At 43.6% G+C, this 26,685-nt stretch overlaps 1 protein-coding gene and 1 pseudogene across 7 annotated transcripts in view; one reads left to right on the forward strand and one right to left on the reverse strand.

Moving 5' to 3' along the window:
- The window catches only part of LOC115150688 (voltage-gated potassium channel subunit beta-2), a 155,657-nt gene that overhangs the window by 47,442 nt on the left and 81,530 nt on the right, over positions 1 to 26,685 (forward strand). For 3 of the 7 annotated variants that reach the window (XM_029694215.1, XM_029694214.1, XM_029694216.1), the window contains 2 exons: positions 2,907 to 3,070; positions 5,593 to 5,634. In XM_029694215.1, the coding sequence (XP_029550075.1) occupies positions 2,997 to 3,070; positions 5,593 to 5,634 (116 nt within the window). In that variant the 5' untranslated portion in view covers positions 2,907 to 2,996. Of the gene's footprint in view, positions 1 to 2,906; positions 3,071 to 5,592; positions 5,635 to 9,673; positions 10,044 to 26,685 lie in introns of those variants that run through there. The other 4 variants (XM_029694218.1, XM_029694219.1, XM_029694213.1 and 1 more) reach the window with 3 other exon arrangements.
- Positions 19,777 to 21,727, reverse strand: LOC115150691 (28S ribosomal protein S16, mitochondrial-like; annotated as a pseudogene).

A 26,685-nucleotide genomic window follows, 5' to 3' on the forward strand; every position in this document is an offset into this window, starting at 1 on the left:
GCAGTAAACGTGTGCAGGTAAACATGGTCACTGTTACTCTGTCTCTGCCTGTCTGTTTGTCTGACAAGGACAACTTTACATCATTTAGCAAATGATTTTGACTGCTTCGAGAACCATGACATGAATGTAGTCATATAGGGATCCTCTTTGATTCTGCCTCAGATCTTTATTTAGGCCTATATCCATATTATTATTCAATCTGTGTCACCAATCAGGACACCCCTGGCAGTCCTCGTCTGCCATTCTGTTCCTCCTCTCTTCCTGTGCCATCTATTGGCATCTGTGTGTTTCCTGCTGCTAACACCGCACTGTACTTTCCAGGCCAGGTCTGCCTACTTACGTAAGCCCGGTCTCAAGAGGAATCTCTCTCAGGCTGGGTGTAGGTGTCGGTTGCCTTTGGTGACTCCATGTTGAATTGTGTTGGACAGGAATGAAGGTAGCAGTATGTAGGTTGCAGTATGTAAGACTGGCTAAACACTAAACAGGCAAATACTAAGGCATTCTTTCTTTTTGTCTTTATTTCAACCTCTCCAGTGAAATCCATCCTACCCTGTCCGTGGGGCTGTCGTCCTTCACACTACTCCTTTCCTTTAGTCTCCCTGCTGCCCTGTTGCTTTTGGATCAGTATGTGGTGGTGTCGGGCCAGAGGATGGTTCTGATCCCATAAGGGTCTGTCCAGAACCTCCCTCCCTCCCTCTCTGTCTGCCTCCCTGCAGTTTTAATCTGTGGAGTGCACCTTGGCCCATTAGAGCAGTAAATCTGAGCTTAGCTCTCCAACTTGTGCTGCCGGGACAAGTCTGTACCGCAGTGCTGCAGTAAGCATCCTCTCCCTCTCTTTCCTCTCTCTCCAACTGCAGCACAGCCATCTAATGTGGGCTTCAAGCACCCCGAGGAATTTGATGCACCAATAATAAACTGTCAAAGCAAAGGAGAAACACTCAGCCTAGCCTAACTTTTTTGGGGTGTGCTGAGAGCATAACATTTCACCGACTAAGACTGTATGTCTGAACTTCAGTATAGACTAAATGATATTTGCTACACTTTAGCCTTGACTCCAGTTGTTCGGCAGTACAGTGTGTTGCGGTCTGGTAGCACAAGACCATACACCCAGACAGCAGCCTCTAAAGCAGGATGGGCCACCAAATCCAGCAAGACCGCTCCTGTGTCCTCCGTTAATGACCAGTCAGTCGGTGACATTAGTTACATGACTTTCCAGCCAGGTGGAGTCCTACAGAATCCCCCGGTCAATGTAGATCTACAACACAGCCATCTTCATCTGGCCATCATGACGCCATCATCATCATCATCATCATCATCACCTTGTAGGAGAAGGGACCAGCTAGACAGGCAGTGTCAGGTAGGCAGGGGCTTTTGTTCCGTCCTGCCTGGCATGATTGAAGTGGTGTGACCAGATGGCATTAAATGAGTCCTTGAAAAGGGGACACCTCATTTTCTGTGTCTGTGATTGATGTGAGGAGAAAGTCACCTTCACGTCCTCATCATTACCACATCTGTTTCTATTACCAGCAGACCAGCGCCGGCTCATGGCTGGCTCGCTCACGTGGTTACTGTAGCAGTGCAGTCCTATGTAGACTATAATGTAGAGCAAGGCTTTCAAACTCATTTTGCCCCGCAGGCTGCATTCAGTCTTGAATTTGAAAAATATTTTCTTGCTGTCAAAAAGTGCCTAGTTTTCTGATTTTTTTGGTGCTCCTTTACTGTTAGCAAGCTGGACAAAGTGAAAAGACTAAATGTAGGTTGATTATCATTTCTACACAGTTTTAGATTTGATTATAGGGATAAAAATTATACCCACCCCCTTTAAAAAATATATTTTTCAAATATTTTAATCAAACCTCCCATCAGCTGCACTGAATCGGCCGGATCGGGCCCGCAGGCCGTATGTTTCACACCCCTGATGTAGAGGGAAATGGTACAGAGTACAGTAGGTAATGCAAATGGGACGTTTTATTCTCCAGGCCCTTCTGTAGTCATCCTCCACTCCTCCCTCAGCCCCCAGCTGCCCAGCTCTCTTCTCCTGTTTTAGCCCCTTACTTCAGCAGTGCTCTCCTTGGGCAAAGACTGTTGAGTTTCATAGAAACTAGTCGCCCCGAGCACACGCATACGATAAGCGTAGGATGACGATGTGTGAGGACACCCATAACTTTGTGTGTGACCGTGTGTGCAGTGGGTCTGTGTGTGTGACCGTGTGTGCAGTGGGTCTGTGTGTGTGTGCAGTGGGTCTGTGTGTGTGTGACCGTGTGTGCAGTGGGTCTGTGTGTGTGACCGTGTGTGCAGTGGGTCTGTGTGTGTGCAGTGGGTCTGTGTGTGTGACCGTGTGTGCAGTGGGTCTGTGTGTGTGACCGTGTGTGCAGTGGGTCTGTGTGTGTGCAGTGGGTCTGTGTGTGTGCAGTGGGTCTGTGTGTGTGAACGTGTGTGCAGTGGGTCTGTGTGTGTGACCGTGTGTGCAGTGGGTCTGTGTGTGTGCAGTGGGTCTGTGTGTGTGAACGTGTGTATAAGGACGTTGTCATACAAGGCTTTAACATGTGATCAGACAAGTGGCTCTGATTGGCCAAATTTATTCCCCTGTAGTTTACAAAACAATAGTTAACATCCCCAGTTACAGCCCTCTGAGCCCAGAGACGGCAGTCTTATTGGTCTGACCACCTTACTTATTTATTCAAGCTGCTGCCTGTGAGACCACAGTGATGGAATGGTGCCATCTAGTGGCTGGTGAAGAGCAGTGACATCGTGAAAGGACTATTTGACATAATGTAATGTCAAATAATTTGACAAAAAAGGAATACTGAAATCAGAATGGATACAAGTTGTCTTCCTCCTTGTCACTATAACCACACAGAAGATATGCCAGTGTACAGACTGTTTGCTCTCTCTATCCCCTTCAGAAGCCCAGTTTGTTGAAAGACAGTCCCCTGTTGTCCTGGTGAGAGAGAGACCCCTCGGCAGGCTGGCCATACCCCAACCCTCCCGTCTCCATGTATCCTGAATCTACCACAGACTCACCTGCCCGCCTCTCCCGACAGACAGGCTCGCCGGGCATGATCTACAAGTGAGTACACACACACACACACACACACACATTCATCGTGGCCTATGTATGGGATCTCATGGTGCATGCAGTTAATTTCTCCAGCCTGATAAAAATGAAATGTCCATACTTCATGAGTCATGCTACTTCCATTCTATTCAGGACTGTTAAAACAAGCAGTCAGGTACCTACTCGTGTCATCCCCAATCATTTGTAATACAAAATAGATCATCAGTAAGCTTGTAGTGGAAACACTTGTTTCTGTTCTCTCATTGGTTCAAGCACAGCCCCTTTCCTGCTGTTCCACATGCCACTAGTATGTGGCATGTGGAACATGCATTTGTTTAGTGTTACTTTCAGATAGAATTGACAGTATTTTACCTGTACATTTTTTTTGCCAATGTTTATTTTATACATTTTTACCACTTTCTTGCCAGTATACACCTTTTATACATCCCGCAGGGTTTCGTTAGGCAATAATTGCCGATGAAATAAATGAAATTGTAGCCTGCCAAATTGTCCAGGGCTGCCCTGCTGGTGAGGATAGAGAGAGAGGAGCCTTGGCCTAGGTAATTGTTCAATGCGAAGATGGAGACTATTTTTCATTGGCGTAAAATGAAAGTTAGAGAATATGCCTATAGTGAAAAGCCTACAAGGCAGGGCTTCAGACTGCGACCATTTAGTTGCATTTTGCGACCCTGTGACTTGGCTGTGCGAGTAGTAAAAGGTATTGGTCACATGGTTCACATTCATTCACCTCATTGAAAACGTCCTATTTTTTATTAGGCTGCAAAACATCCTATTTTTTAGGAGGCAAAAACCATGATTTGGTCAAACAGTAAAGTACATTATCCTCATGAGTCATGTAATGAACGTTTCTGTCCATGTACCTGTTTCACTGGGGCCTGCGAAAGAAAAGAGGTCTGATTGTATAACATAAAGAAAACAGTTCTCCTGATGTCAAAGATGGAGAGAGGATGTTCTCAGCTTTCTGTAGGTATATAGTTTTTATTTCTCAAATATCAATTTTGAGATCAATAGCAACTATTTTACAAACTAGGTATTTGATATGGCTTTGAGATACTGAGCGCGCAAAATGACGTTGGCCATTGGGTTGCATTGGCCTCATTGGGTGGTAGGCTACAACTGCAAAGTTTTTTTGGGGGACGTTAAATGTACGTTAGATTAATACTAGCAGTGGGTATTATCTGTATAATTAGTGATCTAGCTAATGTGTTTTGAGTTTCCACTTACTCAGGTGGTGAATTAGCCCTAAATAACAATGTGCCTATGATGTTAGAGCACAAAGATATGCAGACAAATTCATCTATATTGAACAAAAACATCTGAAAATGATGGAGCCCTATTTTAACTGTAGAATATAACAACAATAACATAATTTTCCACCCATAATGCATGACAATCACTGGATTAGATTGCACATTAAAATCCATTGTAACAAATCGCCTGAATTGATGCGATAACGATAAATAGAACGATACGTTTCTAACAGTTTTTTGGGGGGTGGTATAAGCGTTTATCCCGCTACAGTTAAAATAGGGCTCCATCATTGTTGCCAATGAAAACAGTATGGAAGCACACATTTACCGGTATAAATATAACATTTTCATTTATATTTTCATAAGCGAATTCATACTTTATCATCATATTTTGGTTGCTATAGAAGCGACCCAGTCTTTCGTTAGATTAGTTGTATATTTTGTCTTCTCGCCAGTTTGCATTACTTATCGTAATGAACGATATCAAAACAATGCCAGCAAAAATTGATCGGTATGGTCAGTGTCCATAATTTTAGGTTTATCGTCCCAGCTCTACTGCATAGCAACCATTATTTGATTCCATAGCAACCATATTTTCCCCAGACTATTTCCTCTGGTGGAAGGATAACATCGTATGAATTTACTTATCAAAATTAATTCTGTTTATGAAAATATGTCTCTCATTGTTTTAATTTGTTGGTAACCGGTTTATAAAAGCAAAAATGCACCTGGGGGTGTGTGGTGTATGCTTCCCGTTGTTCCTATGAACAACTCTTAGCCATGGTATATTGGCCATATACCACACCCCCTCAGGCCTTATTGCTTAATTATAACACCTATCGCAAGGGAGGGAATTTTGATGCTTCAGAAATCTCTGCAATCTCTTTTCCCCGTCTATTTCAGTCTTTGCCCTTCCCTTCATTTAATATAAAATTGCTTGATATGCGTTCCCGCACTCTATAGTGTTTTTCCAAGGCAGCTGTGCTCTATGGGTTTCCTCAGAGGTCTCTGTGTGGTTTGCATGCATGACACATTCACAGATGTACCTCAGATGTCTGAGTGTCAGTGAATGGTATTTGGGGTCTAGTTTGTTGCTTGATACACTGAGCTTTCCTATTCCCTGTGAAATGAGGCTTTGTTCTCGCATGCAGCATGTCTTTTACTATGTTGTTCCCCTTTCTCTCTTGTGGTTTACGGTCCCCTCCCTTCTGCTACATGTTCATCTAAGCTGTACTCTCTCTTCCTCTCTTCCGCTGACCTCAGCGCACGCTATGGGAGCCCTAAACGACAGCTGCAGTTCTACAGGTATCTCTCTCTCTTTCTCTCTCTCTCTTTCTCTCTGCCTACTGTGGGACCTGGCACTGACTGCTTTCCTATACTTCTCTATGTCAAGTCTGTATCATCCTTTACTAGTGACAGTTCGCCTAGCTAGTAGCCTGATTTTATCTTTGCTGGACACCGCATTGTGCTGTTCGCAATGTTGTTCAGAGGCCATATTTGTAGTCTGCGTTGCACTCAGCCCAAGACTTTCAAATAGGTATCAAAGTTTTGCATCTAAAAGTGACCTAATACTTTGGTTTCTTGTAGTCTGTACTGAACTCAGCCCAGTCCTGTGGTGGGCTATCAGGGTTGTATGTCTTCTTGCTGTTTCAGAGGGGGATCATGTTTTATGGGCTGATCTGGTTATAATACCCCTGACACTGGATGCAGACCAGGGTAATGAGCTCTCTATCAGATTTTGATCTCCGAAGCTTCCCTTGCACATTTCTGTCCTTTTTTAAGTGTCCCGCTGCTGCCTTGACTCAGAGGGGATTGATCACGGCTTCACTCGCTCTCTGTCTGTCTCACACAGACTGGCTAGAAGTGTGATGGGACACTAAATGGACATGGATGTTTTGTGTGTGTTGACCTTATGTAATCTGAGAGAACTTTTGATGCATATTTGAGTATGCTATAATGTTTGCCCAGTAGGCTGTCTTCAGCACACATTCAGTTAAATCAAGTGTTTAACCCAGTTAGAATACCACATTGTTTTTGTGGTTTCATATATGTTTTTTTCTGTTTTCTGGGAGGCCTGGGAGGATGGTAGTTAAAGTGGAAAATACCACACGGTTAATAATCTAATACACTCACAGGTCAGTTTATTAGGTACACCCATCTAGTACTGGGTCAGGTGTAGCTAATAAATTGTATATGCCATTTTGCAGACACTTTTTTATGCAAATCGATTTACACTCATGCATGCATTTTACGTATGGTTGGCACCAGCGGGAATCAAACCCATGAGCCTTGTCGTTATAAGCGCCATGCACTACTGACTGAGACACATACTGTAGGACCACATAGTCGCTGCTTTGTTACACTGGTCAAGTAAGACAAGCCATCACCTCAGCACAATAACACTTTGAGAACAGCATTGGGTGTTTATGTTGCAGTTCATGCTTCGTTATGTCTGGGCATTAGATATCTCAGTCTGTGATGATGATGTAGTCTGGTAGTATTGCGGTCAAGAGGTCACAAGATATGGCCGTTTAATGTTTACAATTTTATACAGCAAGAGGCTTTTAGTATTTCCATCTCTGAACCTCCGTAACCCTTTTACTATGTCCAGGGGAATTAGGATTGTCCTGTCTGTCGACCCCAAACCTCTCATGTACTCTGTCACTCTGGTATTCATCCAGAAAAATATGTATTTTGGAGTTTGAGTTTGATACTCCATCAGTACGTACTTCTGGGTTTGCTCAAGTGTCATTGTTTTAGTCTCTCATACATCAAACGTGTGTGTAGTACTGTGTAGTGATCCTGATCTTGCCCAGGTGTTATCTTTTCAATATGTATTGCAAAAGATTTCTGACTGGGTGTTTTGGTTGGGCATTTGTGAATATCTTTTTTCCTGTGTTTGCCCAAACACTTGCTTGGAGACAGTAGATGGCACAGTATTCTGTTACAGATCAGTTATAGCCTGACATGTAGCCTAGTCTACCAGATGTATGATGACTGCTAGACATCCAGACCTCTCCTCATGGCTGACCCTCTGCAGCTGGTGTGTTTAAGGGCTACAGTACTTTGACCTGAATACACCAGGTCCTTCTGAGACAGATGCGGAAAAATAGAGCCAGAATAGATCCAATGTACTGTAGCTGAGGTTTTCAGTAATGTAGGCAGTAGAATCCTATGGTGTAGACTGTACTTTTGTGTGTGTGTGTGTGTGTGTGTGTGTGTGTGTGTGTGTGTGTGTGTGCGCGCGCGTGTGTGTTTGTGTAAACTGTACACACACTCAGGCCTCATTATGTTCTGATTGCCTCTTAGTATTCCTTCCCGTGGAACAACAATCTGAGGCTTTTAGCACAAAAGCTTCTGCGAATAATGGCTGATCTTCTACCTGATATTATTTGCTGCGGTTAGCAGAAACAAGCCGGGGCACTAAATGAAAAATGGATTTCCTCCATGAGATCTAACAGTGGGAGGGGGGGGGGGGGGGGGGTGGTATAGGGCAGCGTGAATGAGGTGGGAGGGCACTTTCTCATCCACTAATTGGTTTAGACACTTCCTAGTAAGACACTCCCAGTTTGGGTGGACCTGCTGCATTGCTACAGGCAGTGTGTTTATAAGAGCAGGCTGGCACCTACGACCCCTCATGAGCCGACCGCCTAGAAATCGGGTGAGTTTAAGCAAAGACCATCGACCACTGCTTACGTGTGTTTGAGTACACTGTGTGTGAGGGGTGGTGGCTGGACGAGTGTGTGTTTGTATAGTCTGGAGTGGATGCATGCTGCCTGGCCTGGAGCCTCTCGGTCTCTACGGGTGGTGGAGTCCATTGCCCGGTGAGGAGAGGGAAAGCTGGAGGACTGGAAGAAACCTACGCCCTTGATGGCAAACATGGACAGACTTCAGGACTATTTATCCCTGATCATAGAATCAACCACATGGCTGCTTTGGGGTGATAGAGATGTTGTGAAACAGTGAAGGCTATACGACTGTTAGGGGTGGTTTTAAGATGGTTTTGTGATGATTTAATCTAGGCTTTTCTCAATTGAAGCTAGATTTCAAAGCTGAGCAGGACATTAGATGGAGGCTGTGCTTTGTGTCAGGGTTAATACAGCAGCTTTCCTTCAGCAGACTGTGAGAGAAGCAGAGTGCTGTTCAAGTGTCTGCATCAGGGCCTCCCGAGTTGTGCCACTAGAGATCCTGGTTCGAGTCCAGGCTCTGTCGCAGCCGACCGCGACCGGGTGACACATGGGGCAGCGCACAATTGGCCCAGCGCCGTCCGGGTTAGGGGAGGGTATGGCGGGCAGGGATGTCCTTGTCCCATCATGCACTAGCAACTCCTGTGGCCGGCAGTGTACGCTGACACAGTCGCCAGGTGTACAGTGTTTCCTCCGACACATTGGTGCTTCTGGGTTAAGCGGGCAGTGCGGTTTGGCTGGGTTGTGTTCAGGAGGACGCATAGCTCTTGACCTTTGCCTCTCCTGAGTCCGTACTTGAGTTGTAGCGATGGGACAAGACTGTAACTACCAATTGGTTACCATGAAATTGGGGAGAAAAAAATTAATAAAATTGTATGTGTCAGTCAATAGACTTCTATGGGATCACAAACCATTTGCCTTCGGACTTCCTTTGTAGACCTACAGGGAAACATTTCCTGTGTCTCAGGTGCTGTAGTGCTTACTGTGTTAGTTCACTACAAAGGCAGTGATGACAGGTTGACAGAACTCCCAGGCTGAAATGGCTAATTTGTCCAAGATTGACATTAGAAATATTACAGAGTTGCACTTTGAAAGGTTCTTGTTTAGTGTTTGACCAGAGCGAGGATGTAAGTTTAAAATTGTAATTTGAAACGCTTTACTTGAAATGCTTTACTTGCACTTTTTGGTTGGCTGTAGACTATGGACTATGGACCAATAGTTTCATGTTTCTTATTGTTCTGCATTTATTTAAATTGATGTGAAATATGTTGCTTGACTTATCAATTCAAGTCTGCCCTGGCCCCTGGTGCATGTCAATGTCTCCTCCTTGTCCTGCTGTCTCTTATGCAGATATGCCTCTCGCATGTGTCCTCTGGTCCTGCTCCTTAGTTAACCACAAGGTGGTCACCTGAATGCACCCGATCAGTTTTACCCTGCCATTGTGTGCCTGTCATGGGGGCGGTGCCGTGCCTCTGATTACACCATGCATGGCTGTGTGGTACTGCTGCCCCGAGCAGAGCAGGAGAGCTCTTTCTTATGGGAGAAGTCAGGTGCCATTTAAGGAGGTGGCCGTGTCCTGGTGGCTCCTAGCTCTGTCCCGGCCCCACTTTTCTTTTTCACTGAGCGGTGGGTTGCTGCGGCGACAGCAGGAGTAGGGGGGATGTTTGCGGGAGGGATAACAGGAGGTCAGCCCCCCGGGGCGGCAGTGAGGCGTCAATCCATGTACACTCATTCCGAAAACCTACAGATCCCCAAACCGGGCGGGCAGGGCAGTGGGATACGGAAGAGCAGCAGCGGCGGCAGTGGCAAGATGCTGTCCATGTCGTACAGCGAGAGCATGCGGAGCGGCATCAGCCACTACCACTCGGACCAGGGCCTGAACCTACCTCGACCCACCGACCCAGGGGAGCTGAGGCACCTCAGGGAGCAGAGGCATGCTGCTCAGGTCAAGAATATGGAGGACTTCCTTAAGATGAACGGCCTGGTCCTGGAGGAGTGTGTGTCCCACCAGACTGGCATGAAGTACAGGTAAGGACCAGGGCACACCTGGAGAGACTCAGACTGGTTGGGGCTGGGTAGCTGAGACCTAAATAGTGGCTGAGATTGGGCAGTTCAGACTGGTTTTGGGCTGAACAGGTAGCAGGGTGTATTAGCACGCAGCAGGGTGTATGAACAGAGATGGGGACAGGCATGGGGTGTGAGAAAGGTTCAGTGGAACACCTGAGGCTGAATGGAATTGTGTAGCCTACCTTGTCTCAGTGTGCTAAGGTACTGCTTACGTTATAGCTGTTCACTGAAAAAGGCAGGCAGCGTTTCTCAGCCAGTCGAAGTCATGAATCAGCTGGCATAATTTGTATGGATATATACAAAGAAATGTCAATTGAATAAAAGGTCAAACAAAATGAAGTGCAGCTAGTTTGCAGTCTTCCCAGCTTCAGTTTGAAGTTATTGTGTTAGATGTGTCGTTGGCTAGCTTCTCTGAACAACAGTGACCTGACGAGAGAGCACATTTTCTAAGCCAGGCGAAGTCGTGCCTCATTAGCTCATTGTTATGGATGTATCCAAATAAATGTCAATAGAAAACAGCTTAAACAAATGCAAATGCAGCTACTTTGCTGTTATTCTGGCTGCACTTTTTGACGTGACTGTAAGTTAGCTGTAGTTGGCAAGCTAGCAAGCAAGAGATAAGAACGTTGCCAGCCAGAATGACAATAGAACATTTAGAAACAGACTGGGTCACGTTTCTGGCAACCGAACCGAACGACGAACGAACGAACGACCAGTTGGCTTGGGTAGCAACCCTAGATTTGTGTCAGGACTATATCTTGTGGAAAGATAGTATGAATAAATTCATCAAAATAGCATTTTTAAAGAAAATATGTCAATCATTATTTGAACATGTTGGTAACCCGTTGTATAAAAGTGATAATGCCCTCGAAGCCGGTGTCTCGGGTCTAACAACACCCGTGCCAATATATCCTCCAAACACCGCCTTCTCGGGCATTATCATTTAAGTATAGGTTAACTAATGTTGCATTAGTGATGTGTTGCTGTTTGCTACCGTCCTCAGTGCAGTGTTAGACTGTCCTCTGGACAGAATGCTCTTACTCCATGGTACAGGCTCTCGTTTTATTTTAATCATCTAGGTCGCTAGCATGTTTGCCCAACAAGATGGGAAAGACATACTGTTGTTCCATAAGGATTTACCTGGCCTGTTAAATCTCCCTCTGCTGAGATCCTCCCTCTCTCTCACTCCTCTTCACCACTCTCTCTGTTAGACAAATGGTAGTCACGTTACACTGTTCTGAGAAGATACCTTTACCATGTGATAACCTACAACCATACATACGTGTCTTACTCAGTCACACTTTCCCTAATCCTAGACTCTGCGGAGTCCCCAACAACCGGATGTTCCGGTTTTCAGAGGAAATGGAATGAGCGCGTGACTTCTCCTTTTGGACGACACTCCATATGAACTCCTCCTCATTTACTGGATTGATTGAACAGTGCAGGAGATAACCTCCCCCGACAGTTGTTTTCCTTCTCGTCAAGACCAGTATGTAGGGGATCTAGTTTCAGGCGTTTCTTTACCGCTTGCTACGTTACTCTAACCCTAACACTAACCTTGACCGTCACAAGAGTAGGCGATATGGTCCTGAGATGCCTGGATGATGAATATTGAATGCATTGCATCTTGAGTCTCAGCACTGTCAGGTATAATAATGTGTGCAGGACGAAGCAATCTGACAGCAGTGTGGTCAACATCCTCAAACAATGAGGAGAGGAGGCCTCTTCATCACTGCATTGTCACTAATGAGAAGACAAGGTCTGCAGAGCAGGGGTAGCTTACCTGCTGTTGTTTTGACCCAGTGCATGGATGGTTGTTTTGTCTGAAGACAGGTCTAGCAGCTGTTGTTTTGACGATGGGCAGGGATCCTGTATGATTCAGTTGGTAGAGCATGGCACTTGCAACGCCAGGATTGTGGGTTCTATTCCCAGGGCCACCCACACATAAAAATGTAAGTCGCTTAGGATAAAAGCATCTACTAAATGGCATATATATTATTACACAAGGAACTGCCAAAATAAAAGAAACACCAACACAAAGTGTCTTAATAGGGCATTGGGCCACCAGGAGCCAGAACGGTTTCCCTGCACCTTGGCATGGATTTTGCAAGTGTATGGAACTCTATTGGAGGGATGCGACACCATTCTTCCATATTTGGTGTTTTGTTGATGGTGGTGGAAAACGCTGTTTCAGGCGCTGCTCCAGAATCTCCCGTAAGTGTTCAATTGGGTTCAAATCAAATCAAACATTATTAGTCACATGCAATAAAATAACAATAACGAGGCTATATACAGGGGGTACCGGAACGGAGTCAATGTGCGGGGGTACAGGTTAGTCGAGGTAATTTGTACATGTAGGTAGGGGTGAAGTGACTGTGCATAGATAATAAACAGTGTAGCAGCAGTGTACAAAACACTGGGGGGGAGTGTTATGTAAATTGTCCGGTGGCCATTTGATTAATTGTTCAGCAGTCTTATGGCTTGGGGTAGAAGCTGTTAAGGAGCATTTTGGTCCTAGACTTGGCGCTTCGGTACCGCTTGCCGTGCTGTAGCAGAGAAAACAGTCTGTGACTTGGGTGACTGGTGTCTTTGACAATTTTTGGGGCTTTCCTCTGACACCGCCTATTATATAGGTCCTGGATCGCAGGAAGCTTGGCCCCAGTGATGTACTGGGCCGTACACACTACCTTCTGTAGACCAGGCGGTGATGCAACCTGTCAGGATGCTCTCGATGGTGCAGCCGTATAACTTTTTGAGGATCTGCGGACCCATGCCAAATCTTTTCAGTCTCCTGAGGGGGAAAAGGTGTTTGTCGTGCCCTCTTCACGAATGTCTTGGTGTGTTTGGACCATGACAGTTTGTTGCTGATGTTGACACCAAGGAACTTGAAACTTTCGACTAGAAGTCGACCGATTATGATTTTTAAAATACCGATTATTGGGGGACCGAAAAAGCTGATACCGATTAATCAGCCGATTATTATTATTATTTTATAATGACAATTACAACAATACTGAATGAACACTTATTTTAACTTAATATAATACATCAATAAAATCAATTTAGCCTCAAATAAATAATGAAACATGTTCAATTTGGTTTAAATAATGCAAAACAAAGTGTTGGAGAAGAAAGTAAAAGTGCAATATGTGCCATGTAAGAAAGCTAATGTTTAAGTGCCTTGCTCAGAACATGAGAACATATGAAAGCTGGTGGTTCCTTTTAACATGAGTCTTCGATATTCCCAGGTAAGAAGTTTTAGGTTGTAGTTATTATAGGAATTATAGGACTATTTCTCTCTATACGATTTGTATTTCATATACCTTTGACTATTGGATGTTCTTATAAGCATTAGTATTGCCAGTGTAACAGTATAGCTTCCGTCCCTCTCCTCGCTCCTACCTGGGCTCAAACCAGGAACACATCGACAACAGCCACCCTCGAAGCAGCGTTACCCATGCAGAGGAAGGGAAACAACTACTCCAAGTCTCAGAGCGAGTGACGTTTGAAACGCTATTAGCGTGCACCCGGCTAACTAGCTAGCCATTTCACATCGGTCACATCACACCAGCCTAATCTTGAGAGTTGATAGGCTTGAAGGCTTGAACCAATTACTTTCAGGCTTGAAGGGGTGGGTATAATTTGTGGAACGTTCCAACAGGAATCTGTTCCAAAAAACATAAAGTAAAAGGTTGCCAACCAACAACGCATACAAAGTAGCAACGCATACAAACCTAGCTAACTAGCTGCCGAATAGGCATCAACTCACCACGTAGCTTATTCTTAATGTTTGTCCATAGGCAAACAGACAAGTGAGGACAGACATTTTTTGGAATAAACGTGATGAGTGAAAAACGCAATGAAATAGACCACTCCCTACCCGGTATCTTATTCTGCCGCTTTACAACTTTGTATGCGTTGTTTTTTGGAAACCTTGTTATTTACGTTTTTGTAATAGATTCCTGTTGGAACGTTCCACAAATTATACCCACCCAGGTTGAAGTCATAAACAGCGCAATGCTTGAAGCACAGCAAAGGGCTGTTTGAATGAATGCTTACGAGCCTGCTGCTGCCTACCACCGCTCAGTCAGACTGCTCTATCAAATCATAGACTTAATTATAATATAATAAACACACAGAAATACGAGCCTTAGGTCATTAATATGGTCGAATCCGGAAACTATCATCTCGAAAACAAAAGTTTTTTTCTTTCAGTGACATACGGAACCGTTCCGTATTTTATCTAACGGGTGGCTAAGTCTAAATATTCCTGTTAGGCATTGATGTTTATGGTTAGGTACATTGGTGCAACGACAGTACTTTTTTCGCAAATGCGCTTGTTAAATCAACACCCGTTTGTCGAAGTAGGCTGTGATTCAATGAAAATTAACAGGCACCGCATCGATTATATGCAATGCAAGACATGTTAGATAAACTAGTAATATCATCAACCATGTGTAGTTAACTAGTGATTATGTTAAGATTGATAGTTTTTTATAAGTCTAATGCTAGCTAGCAACTTACCTTTGCTTCTTGCTGCCCTCGCGTAACAGGTAGTCAGCCTGTTAATGCTTGTGGAGTGCAATGTAAGGCAGGTGGTTAGAGCGTTGGACTGGTAACCGAAGGTTGCAAAAACGAATCCCCCCTGAACAAGGCAGTTAACCCCTGTTTCTAGGCCGTCATTGTAAATAAGAATGTGTTCTTAATCTGACTTGCCTAGTTAAATAAAGGTGGAAAAAAAAGAATCTGCAAATCGGTGGACAAAAATTTAGATTACCGATTGTTATGAAAACTTGAAATCGGCCCTAATTAATCGGCCATTCCGATTAATCGCTCGACCTCCACTTTCGACCCACTCCACTACAGCCTTGTCGATGAGAATGGGGACGTGCTCGGCCCTCCTTTTCCTGTAGTCCACGATAAGCTCCTTCGTCTTGCTCACATTAAGGCAGAGGTTGTTGTCCTGGCACCACATTGCCAGGTCTCTGACCTCCTCCCTATAGGCTGTCTCATCGTTGTCGTGATAAGGCCTACCACTGTTGTGTTGTGAGCAAACTTAATAATGGTGGAGTCATGTTTGGCTGTGCAGTCAAGGGTGAACAAGTACAGGAGGGGACTAAGCGCAAACCACTGAGGGGCCCCAGTGTTGAGGATCAGTGTGGCAGATGTGTTGTTTCCTACCCTTACCACCTGGAGGCGGCTGTCAGGAAGTCCAGGATCCAGTTCCAGAGGAAGGTGTTTAGTCCTAGGGTCCTGAGCTTTGTGGGCATTATGGTGTTGAACGCTGAGCTGTAGTCAATGAACAGCATTCTCATATACGTTTTCCGTTTGTCCAGGTGGGAAAGGGCAGTGTGGAATGCGATTCAGATTGTGTCATCTGTTGGGGCAGTATGCGAATTGGAGTGGGTCTAGGGTATCTGGGAGGATGCTGTTGATGTGAGCCAGCTTTTCAAAGCACTTCATGGCTACTGGCGTGAGTGCTACGGGGCGGTAAGCATTTAGGCAGGTTACCTTCACTTCCTTGTGCACAGGGACTATGGTGGTCTGCTTGTAACATGTAGGTATTACAGACTGGATCAGGGAGAGGTTGAAAATGTCAGTGAAGACACTTGCCAGTTGGTCTGCGCATGCTTTGAGTACACGTCCTGGTAATCCGTCTGACCCCGCGGCTTTGTGAATGTTGACCTATTTAAAGGTCTTGCTCACATTGGCTACTGAGAGCGTTATCACACAGTCATCCAGAACAGCTGGTGCTCTCATGCATGCTTCAGTGTTGCTTGCCTCAAAGCGACCATAAAAGGCATTTAGCTCGTCTGGTAGGCTTGCGTCACTGGGCAACTCGCGTCAGGGTTCCCCTTTGTAGTCTGTAATAGTTTTCAAGCCCTGCCACATCCAACGTGCGTCAGAGCCGATGTAGTGGAATTCAATCTTAATCCTGTATTGATGCCTTGCTTGTTTGACATTTCTTATAATGGTCCGGATTAGTGTCCCGCTCCTTGAAAGCGGCAGCTCTAGCCTTTAGCTCGATGCGGATGTTGACCTGTAATCCATGGCTTCTGGTTGGGATATGTATGCACGGTCATTGTGAGGACGACGTCTTCGATGCACTTATTGATGAAGCCGATGACTGATGTGGTATACTCCTCAATGCCATCGGAAGAATCCCGGAACATATTTCAGTCTGTGCTAGCAAATCAGTCCTGAATCTTACCACTTCCGGAAGTCACTGGTACTTCCTGCTTTAGTTTTTGCTTGTAAGCAGGAATCAGGAGTATAGAATGAGGGTGAGGGTGAGGGAGAGCTTTGTATGCGTTTCTGTGTGTGGAATAAAGGTGGTCTATAGTTTTTTTTCCTATGGTTGCACATGCTGGTAGAAATTAGGTTTGCCTGCATTAAAGTCCCTGGCCACTAGGAGCACTGCTTCTGGATGAGCATTTTCTTGATTGCTTATGGCCTTACACAGCTGGTTGAGTGCGGTCTTAGTGCCAGCATCGGTTTGTGGTGGTAAATAGACGGCTACAAATATGTCAGGGTCCGTGTGTAGTTGGTGTAGAGAGTCAGGCGCAGGACAGCAGATATGAGTAATCAATGTACTTTACTCAAAAAGACAAATATACAAAGTAACGTCACGAGCCCACAAAGACAGACCGAATTTACAATAAACAATCACTCACAAACACAACATGGGGAACAGAGGGTTAAATAATAAAAAAGTAATTGGTTGAGTGAAGCCAGGTGTGTAAGACAAAGACAGAACAAATGGAAAATGAAAAGTGGATCGGCGGTGGCTAGAAAGCCGGTAACGTCGACCGCCGAACGCCGCCCGACTTCGGCGGAAGTCGTGACAGAATAATATAGATGAGAACTCTCTTGGTAGATAGTGTGGTCTACAGCTCATCATAAGGCACTCTACCTCAGGCGAGCAATACCGCGAGACTTCTTTAATATTTGACATCGCACACCAGATGTTATTGACAAATGGACACCCACCCCCACCCCTTGTCTTACTAGACATAGCTTCTCTGTCCTGCCTGTGCATGGAAAATCCCGCCAGCTCTATATTATCCATTTCGTCATTCAGCCACGACTCGGTGAAACATAAGATATTAACGTTACAGTTTTTAATGTCCCGTTGATATCTTCATCGTAGATCATCCATTTTATTCTCCAATAATTGCACGTTGGCCAGTAGAACGGATGGCAGGGGGGGTTTACACACTTGCCTACGAATTCTCAGAAGGCAGCCCGACCTTTTTCTCCGTCTTTTCTTCACACAAATGACGGAGATATGGGCCCGTTTCCGAGAAAGCAGGATATCCTTCGCATCGGACTCGTTAAAGAAAAAATCTTCTTCCAGTTCGAGGTGAGTAATCGCTGTCCAGAAGTTACTTTTGGCCATAAGAGACGGTAGCAGCAACATTATGTACAAAATAAGTTAAACAAATTAGTTCCAAACAATGCGAAAAAGCGAACAAAAAAGCACAGTTGGTTAGGAGCACGTAAAAACGTCAGCCATCCCCTCCGGAGCCATTCTGTTGAGATCTGGTGACTGAGATGGCATATGGCTTACATCGTTTTCATGCTCATCAAATCATTCAGTGACCACTCGTGCCCTGTGGATGGGGACATTGTCATCCTATGGGGGCATAGCCATGGTAGCCAAAATAAAAGCCTGCCCAGCATTTTTATACATGACCCTAAGCATGATGGGATGTTACTTGCTTAAATAACTCAGGAACCACACCTGAGTGGAATTGACCTGCATTCAATATACTTTGTATCCCTTATATACTCAAGTGTTTCCATTATTTTGGCAGTAACCTATATATGGCTTGTCTGAAGTCCAGGAATACTGCTGTTGTTTTGACTAAGGTAAGGGATGGTTTCTGTCTGTTGTCAGGGTTCAGAGGCAGGTGGGTGCAGTTAATAACAGACAGGGTGGCTACTGTTGTCTCCAGGCAGTGTTGTGTGTCATTGACATTGGCAGACTGCTGGGCCCATTGTTGCCTGTGCTGTAAAGCTCACTCACTGTTCCGTGGCAGGCTGACTGATATACAGCATTGTGATGGGGCAGGTAAGAGGGAGTCAGGTTAGGTTACAAGGAGCTCTATGGTGCTTTTACCATATTCAAACAGCCAACAGAGTCCCTCTGAGTGGTGACTTCATCCTTTTATCCTCTGCAGTCTATTGTCATGTTTCTCTAGTCGTCCATAATACGTTTGATTCGTTCTAGTCAGTGTGCATAAACAATAAAAGGCTTAGTCTGGTTTACGGTACAGTATGTATCTACCGGTGTTTGTTTCTCACAGAAACAATACCTGATCTGTTGAAGGGTAACCCAGCTAGCTCTTGTATCCTTATCAGTGTACAATTCTGTAATTAGGGCTGCAATTGGGTCAGCATTTACATGGAGCTTCCAACTTCACTCATCATTATTTCAGGTCTGTGGTCAGAGGCAAAGTAACAATACTATTGAGCTGTTCTGCCTGACAGGCTACTATACCCACTTGTGACCTGTGACATGAGTCCATGAGACATGGACAGACAGGTAACTGCCAAAATAAAGTAAACACCAACATAAAGTGTCTGGATCTCTATTGGAGGGATGCGACACCATTCAGATCTTAGCAATTCCATCATTTGGTGTTTTTGTTGATGGTGGTGGAAAATGCTGTCTCAGGCGCCGCTCCAGAATCTCCCATAAGTGTTCAATTGGGTTGAGATCTGGTTACAGACGGCCATGGCATATGGTTTACGTTTTTTCATGCTCATCAAACCATTCAGTGACCACTGTCATCCTATGTGTCATCCATCCATGTTAGCCAAAATAATGGCCAAAATAAGGCCCTGCCCAGAATTGTTATACATGACCCTAAGCATGATGGGATGTAAATTGCTTAATGGTAATTGCTTAATTAACTGAGGAACCACACCTGTGTGGAAGCCTCTGCTTTCAATACACTTCGTAAACCCCTCATTTACTCAAGTGTTTCTATTATTTTTGCAGTTACCTGTGTCCATAATCAGCATGTTTCCTTCTCTGGTGATGGCTAGGTGATGATGACATGACACACTCTCTCTCTCTCACACACACACACACACACAATATTTTAAATAGTTGCATGTTGCATTTATATTTTTGTTCAGTGTAATTTGTAAAATAAATAATCTAAAAACATGTTTCCACTTTGTCATTATGGGGTATTGTGTGTAGATGGGTGAGGAAAACTTCTATTTGATCCAATTTTTATTCAGACTAACACAAAATGTTGAATAAGTCAAGGGGTATGAATACTTTAAGGCACTGTATGTCATTACTCTCCTGCTTGGCAGACTTAAATATTGCGTCCACCATCCAACAGGGTCACACTTTAAATAAAGTACAACTTATATAGCATACATAAATGTTTCATATGCACGACATAAATGCTTCACAAATCCTCTATATGCATATGTCATGCTTTATAAATGGTGCATAAAGATACACAATGAGGTATGTGACATTTGGCAATTCACCCTGGTTATGACATCCTTTATACATCATTTATAGAGTATGATATACGCTTAGATTATATGTGAAGACTATGTAGTGCTTATGAAGATTTTATGTATGCTATATGAAGCCTTTATAAGTTGTTCTGTTAAGCACTGCTTATGAATATTCCTAGTTCACAAAGGCTTTCACTGGAAACAGTTAACCTTTTGGGAGGAGAATGGCATTTATAGCTGTCCTTCGTGTACAGTAACCACATCCTGCTATGCTTGACAGTCCCCCACGCTCCAGCTATCATAGTTCCTGCTGCTTAACTCCATCCTCCGGAGCTGCTTCCTCTGCTAGTTCTGCCAGGGCCCTGCGACGCTCTGTTTCTGTCACCGTCATGGGATGCAGGGGGAAGAACCCAGCCAGTCCTACAGGAACAGACATGGGAGGATTGACAGTATCTTAGACCACATAGATTCCCAGGTAGCATTGAGACTTAATTGGAAGTATTGATTACATTCTGAAGTATACTACACTGAACAAAGTGTTGGTGTTGGTCCCATGTATGATGAGCTAAAATCAAAGTTCCCAGAAATTTTGCATATGCATAAAAGGCTTCTTTCTCTTAAATTTTGCTTAACAGCATCATCATCATCATTACACAGGTGCCCCTTGTGCTGGGGACAATAAAAGGTCACTCTAAAATGTGCAGCTTTGTCACACAACACAATGCCACAGATGTCTCAAGTTGAGGGAGCGTGCAATTGGCATGCTGACTGCAGGAATGTCCACCAGAGCTGTTGCCAGAGAATTTAATGTTAATTTCTCTACCATAAGCCGCCTCCAACGTCGTTTTAGAGAATTTGGCAGTACATCTAACCGGCCTCACAACCCCAGAGCATGTGTATGGTGTCATGTGGGTGAGTGGTTTGTTGATGTCAAAGTTGTGAACAGATTGCCCCATGGTGGCGGTGGGGTTATGGTATGGGCAGGCATAAGCTACGGACAACAAACACAATTGTATTTTATCAATGGCAATTTGAATGGACAGAGATAACGTGACGAGATCCTGAGGCCAATTATCGTGCCATTCATCCGGCGCCATTACCTCATGTTTCCCAGTCATGTGAAATCAATAGATTTGGGCCTAACAAATTTATTTAAATTGATTGATTTCCTTACATAAACTGTAACTCAGTAAAATTGTAAAAATTGTTGCGTTTATATTTTTGTTCAGTATAGTTCGTTTAGGAACCTGTGATTTAGTGTCTTTTCCATGATGTAGGCCTTACACTGGCCATTTCAATAAACCTATAGTGTGTGTGTTGTCATGGTAAGGGTAGAGGGAACACACCTAGAAGTTTGGCCACAGGCTTCGTTGGATGTGCACCACAGCCCATTCAGTACTTGATCCTGTCAGAGTTGATGCTGACCAGTTTCTCATTGTAGATGTTTGGCAAGGGGTCATAAGAGCCTAGCTGTTCTATGTATTTACTGTCTCGTGCTCGCTTGTTGTAAGCTGCCACAATGCGGTAGAAAGGTCTGTTAGACTGTTTGTGGCCAGCCATTGCCAATCTGATGACAATGTGTCCTCCATGGTACGTCTTCAGTAGGAAGGATGCTGTAAGGACAGTACAACAAAATCAACATTGTATTGTTTCGTTAAATGGTGAAATTCATATGCAATTAAATTGGCTGAAAAATAGAACAGCATTTGAAGTAGGATGTTTTCTGTCAAAGAGTAAGCAATTAGTTGTGACCACAATTCAGGTGGTGTGTTTTGTCAGGTACATAGCTAGGTCAAAGGTTATCAGGTGTTTAGCCTAGTATTTCATGTCTGGACAATAACTCATTAGCAAGTGGCCATCCCATAATACAAATAACACTCAATGTCTAGCTATTGTGTAGCTATCTGTTGTGTATTCCATGAAATAAACATGACTTATCAGAAACATCATTGGTATAACTACTAGCTAGCTAGACACCATAATCATGGCTAGGCTCGTCAGCGGTAACGTTACAGACATTTCCGGCTAGCTAATAAGCGTGCCCCCAACTTGCTAGTTAGCCCATGTTGACAGCGCTAGTTAAATAGCAACCTGATCATACTTACATAGATGGACCATGTTTAGGTATACCCTGCAAAAGAGGTCAAAGGAATACGTAAAAGATCGAAAACGTTTTCAACATTACAGAACAGAGCACTTCTATTGTCTAATGTGACATTAGTAAGGGTGCAGCCACTTACACACACACACACACACACACACACACACACACACACACAGGTGTGGTCAGTTGTGTATAGCACTCAAAGGAATTAGTGGCTATTGGCTTACATGTCCTAGAATAGCTAGAATAGCATGGTATCCCTCAGTGCTGACTCTTAATTTACATATGCATTGTGTTGGAAAGTACATACTGGATGCCAGAACAACACAAAGCAGTCTGTAAAAAGAAACAAAGTATGTTCAGTGTGGGTGTCACAGGTCTCAAGTGTTTCATTTAAAAAGTTCTAGATTGCCTCAAAATATGCATTTCCCCCAGTCTCACAATAAGGATATAATATCATCCTGAGATGTTACTTCTCACAGGTTGTCTGAATTTCTTAAGGGTGGTGGGAATTTGTGGGAATTAGGGCTACTAAATTGGCCTCTTTTTCAACTGTATTTTTCATCCATTTCAGGTTTGCTTGGTTGATATGAGGACATTGTTTATTAAAGGCCCAGTGCAGCCAAAATTCTGTTTTGCCTGTGTTTTCAAATTAAATAAAATGTTGTTGGTCAGATGTGCTTAATTCAATAGGTGTCGACTTTACCGTGAAATGCTTACTTATGAACCCTTTCCCAACAATACAAAGTTAAAAAGTTAAAAACATTTACAAAATAAAAAAGGAAATAGTCACAATAACGAGGCTATATACAAGGAGTACCAGTACCGAGTCAAGGTAGTTGAGGTTATTGAGGTAACATGTCATCTAGCTCTTACAATCTCACGTCTGAATTAGACGTTCATCCATGTTTCCCAAACGTCAAATTTCAAAGTTGTTGCAAATGTCAAATTTGTTTGGGATAGGCTTAAAACACAAATCTAAAAAACAACTTTCTATTGCTGGATTCAAACTTACAACCTTCGGAATCAGATGCCTACTCCCATCTGCCATCCTCATCCACAACGCCCTAGAAAAACCCCTCACTGTTGCCCCTAATGGCCAGTTTATACGTCATCTCCCGACATCCTCAGACGTGGATGGAAGTTGAATACTGACTTGTATCATCGGTGACCTGGTTGAACATGTACATGTAGGTAGGGGTAAATGTGAGTCGGCCAGCAGCGTATGTGAAGAGTGTGAAAGTTTTGTGTGTGTGTGTGTGTGTGTGTGTGTGTGTGTGTGTGTGTGTGTATGTTGGAGTGTCAGTGTAGTATGTGTGAGTGTGTGGGTAGAGTACAGTGAGTGTGCTTAGCGCCAGTGCAAGAGATTCAAGGCAAAAAAAGGGTATTCATGGAAATAGTCCAGGTAGCCACTTGATTAACTGTACAGCAGTCGTATGGCTTAGGGGTAGAACCTGTTCAGGAGCCTTTTGGTTCCAGGCTTGGCGCTCCGGTACTGCTTGCCATCCAGTATCAGAGAGAACAGTCTATGACTTGGATGGCTTGAGTCTTTGACAATTTTTAGGGCCTTCCTATGACACCGCCTGGTATAGAGGTCCTGGATTGCAGGGAGCAAGGCCCCAGTGATGTACTGGGCCGTACTCACTATCCTCTGTAGCGCCTTGTGGTCGGATGCCAAGCAGTTGCCATACCAAGCGGTGATGCAGCTTGTCAAGATGCTGTCAATGGTTCAACTGTAAAACGTTAAATATTTTCAGCCTCCTGAGGGGGAAGAGGCGTTGTCGTACCCTCTTCACGACTGTGTTGGTGTGTTTGGACCATGATAGGTCCTTATTGATGTGGAAGTCGGAAGTTTACATACACTTAGGTTGGAATCATTAAAACTCGTTTTTCAACCACTCCACAAATGTCTTGTTAACAAACTATAGTTTTGGCAAGTCGGTTAGGACATCTACTTTGTGCATGACACAAGTTATTTTTCCAACAATTGTTTACAAACAGATTATTTCACTTATAATTCACTGTATCACAATTCCAGTGGGTCAGAAGTTTACATACACTAAGTTGACTATGCCTTTAAACAGCTTGGAAAACTCCAGAAAACGATGTCATGGCTTTAGAAGCTTCTGAAAGGCTAATTGACATAATTTGAGTGAATTGGAGGTGTACTTGTGGATGTTGTTCAAGGCCTACCTTCAAACTCAGTGCCTCTTTGCTTGACATCATGGGAAAATCAAAAGAAATCAGGCAAGACCTCAGAAAGAAAATTGTAGACCTCTGCAAGTCTGGTTCATCCTTGGGAGCAATTTCCAAATGCCTGAAGGTACCACGTTCATCTGTACAAACAATAGTACGCAAGTATAAACACCATGCGACCACGCAGCCGTCATACCGCCCAGGAAGGAGACGCTTTCTGTCCCCTAGAGATGAACGTACTTTGGTGCGAAAAGTGCAAATCAATCCCAGAACAACAGCAAAGGACCTTGTGAAGATGCTGGAGGAAACAGGCACAAAAGTATCTATATCCACAGTAAAACGAGTCCTATATTGACATAACCTGAAAGGCCGCTCAGCAAGGAAGAAGCCACTGCTCCACAACCGCCATAAAAAAGCCAGACTACGGTTTGCAACTGCACATGGGGACAGAGATTGTACTTTTTGGAGAAATGTCCTTTGGTCTGATGAAACAAAAATAGAACTGTTTGGCCATAATGACCATCGTTATGTTTGGATGAAAAAGAACACCATCCCAACCGTGAAGCACGGAGGTGGCAGCATCATGTTGTCGGGGTGCTTTGCTGCAGGAGGGACTGGTGCACTTCACAAAATAGATGGCATCACGAGGTAGGAAAATTATGTGGATATATTGAAGCAACATCTTAAGTCATCAGTCAGGAAGTTAAAGCTTGGTTGCAAATGGGTCTTCCAAATGGACAATGACCCCAAGCATACTTCCAAAGTTGTGGCAAAATTGTTTAAGGACAACAAAGGCAAGGTATTGGAGTGGCCATCACAAAGCCCTGACCTCAATCCTATGGAAAATTTGTGGGCAGGACTGAAAAAGCTTGTGCGAGCAAGGAGGCCTACAAACCTGACTCAGTTACACCAGCTCTGTCAGGAGGAATGGACCAAAATGCACCCAATTTATTGTGGTAAGCTTGTGGAAGGCTACCCAAAATGTTTGACCCAAGTTAAACAATTTAAAGACAATGCTACCAAATGCTTCTGACATTTCACATTGTTAAAATGAAGTGGTGATCCTAACTGACCGAAAACAGGGAATTTTTACTCGGATTAAATGTCATGAATTGTGAAAAACTGAGTTTTAATATATTTGGCTAAGGTGTATGTAAACTTCCAACTTCAACAGCACGTACGGTCACTGTGGAGACGACGTCATTAATACACTTATTAATGAAGCCGGTGACTGATGTTGTAAACTCCTCAATGCCATTAGATGAATCCTGGAATATATTCCAGTCTGTGCTAGCAAAGCAGTCCTGTAGCTTAGTATCCACTTTTATATTGCGCATGTCACTGCTACTTCCTGTTTGAGTTTTGGCTTGTAAGCAGGTACCAGGAGCATAGAGTTATGGTCGCATTTGCTAAATGGAGTTTATTTATTTTTTGGGGGGGAGGGAGAGCTTTGTATGCATCTCTTTGTGTGGAGTTAAGGTGATCTAAGTGCTGATACAGCTGATGAAACTATCACTGTAAAAGAGTGAAACAATTAGATCAGTGTTATTTTCTGATTGTTAGTTGCTGGTTGAAAATACAATTTTTCCAGCACCTTGTAAGCAGCAGGTTTAGCATTGGTGGAGTTTTGGCTAGGGTGTTAACATCATCAGGTTGTATAAGTGAATCAACCAATAAAAAAAAGACCTAAACCGCTCTGCCAATTACAGCTAGTTTTCGGGTTACATGTCCCTCCTATTAGGCCCCCAATCCCAGACAGTCCCAACAATTCTTGCTTTAGAAATAGTTTTTTTGTTAAAAAGCCATTTTTATTTATTTTTTGACCATCTTAATGGAAAGCTGTTAGAGTAAGGTACTTAATCCAGAAATGATTTGTTATGTATGCATTGGACCTTTTTAAGTATTTGTAAAAGGGGAATTCTCAAATTAAAGTCTGTCGCCACCTAATGAAGTAGTTGCTATAGACATGTTGGAGTAGGAGATCAGGCTGAGCATGGTATTGATCTCTTAATGATTCTCTTTCTTGGGGGGGACAAAATGCAGATGCATTTATAGATACTGTGGTATATAGGCCTAACATGTTGATTAATACTTTTTGTATTTTATGTAATGGCTGTTGTTAGCCACTAGGTGGTGCAGATGTTCCACCTCAGATTGGGTCTACTACTGTACTCCATCCTGCACCCTCCACAGCAGGGGAAGGATTTTCCGATTTTCCTCAGAGCGGATGGTTGGGGGCCCGGAACTTAATTATAATAATTTTTACACTGCAAATAGACCACAACTAAGCACAAAAAGAGATTGTATTTGAAAATAAGAACAATTTCATACCTTGATTACATTGAGACCCGATTCGTGGGAATACTTGGGAACAGTTTTCCTAAATTAAACTCATTTTTAGATGAATGCCTGGTGATTTTTAGCATTTTTCCCCAAAAAACTAAAATAGGTCATACTTTATTTGGATTGTCCGGATTCAACCACTCCACAAAAAGAAAGGAGGACCAAGGCACTCTTCATATAATTGATTAAAATGCCTTTATTAGTATGGCATGTTCAATAGAAACAATGTTTATAAAAAACCGACGCGTTTCGGCTGCATGGCCTTCATCAGGGTGTACAAAGAAATAATACAATGTTCTCTGTTTAACAGCTTTTCCAATTAACCCTAATTTGAAGGGGGAGTGGTTAAAATTGATTGGACACACCTAGTAAGCAATAGTATACACACTTTAAAGTGAAATGCTGTAGCTATGTTATCATAAAAATGTAACTCCAAACTAGAAGTATCAGAACACTTAGAAAGGTAGTTCT

The sequence above is a fragment of the Salmo trutta genome, chromosome 16 (genome assembly GCF_901001165.1).
Source record: "Salmo trutta chromosome 16, fSalTru1.1, whole genome shotgun sequence".
Lineage (NCBI taxonomy): Eukaryota > Metazoa > Chordata > Actinopteri > Salmoniformes > Salmonidae > Salmo > Salmo trutta.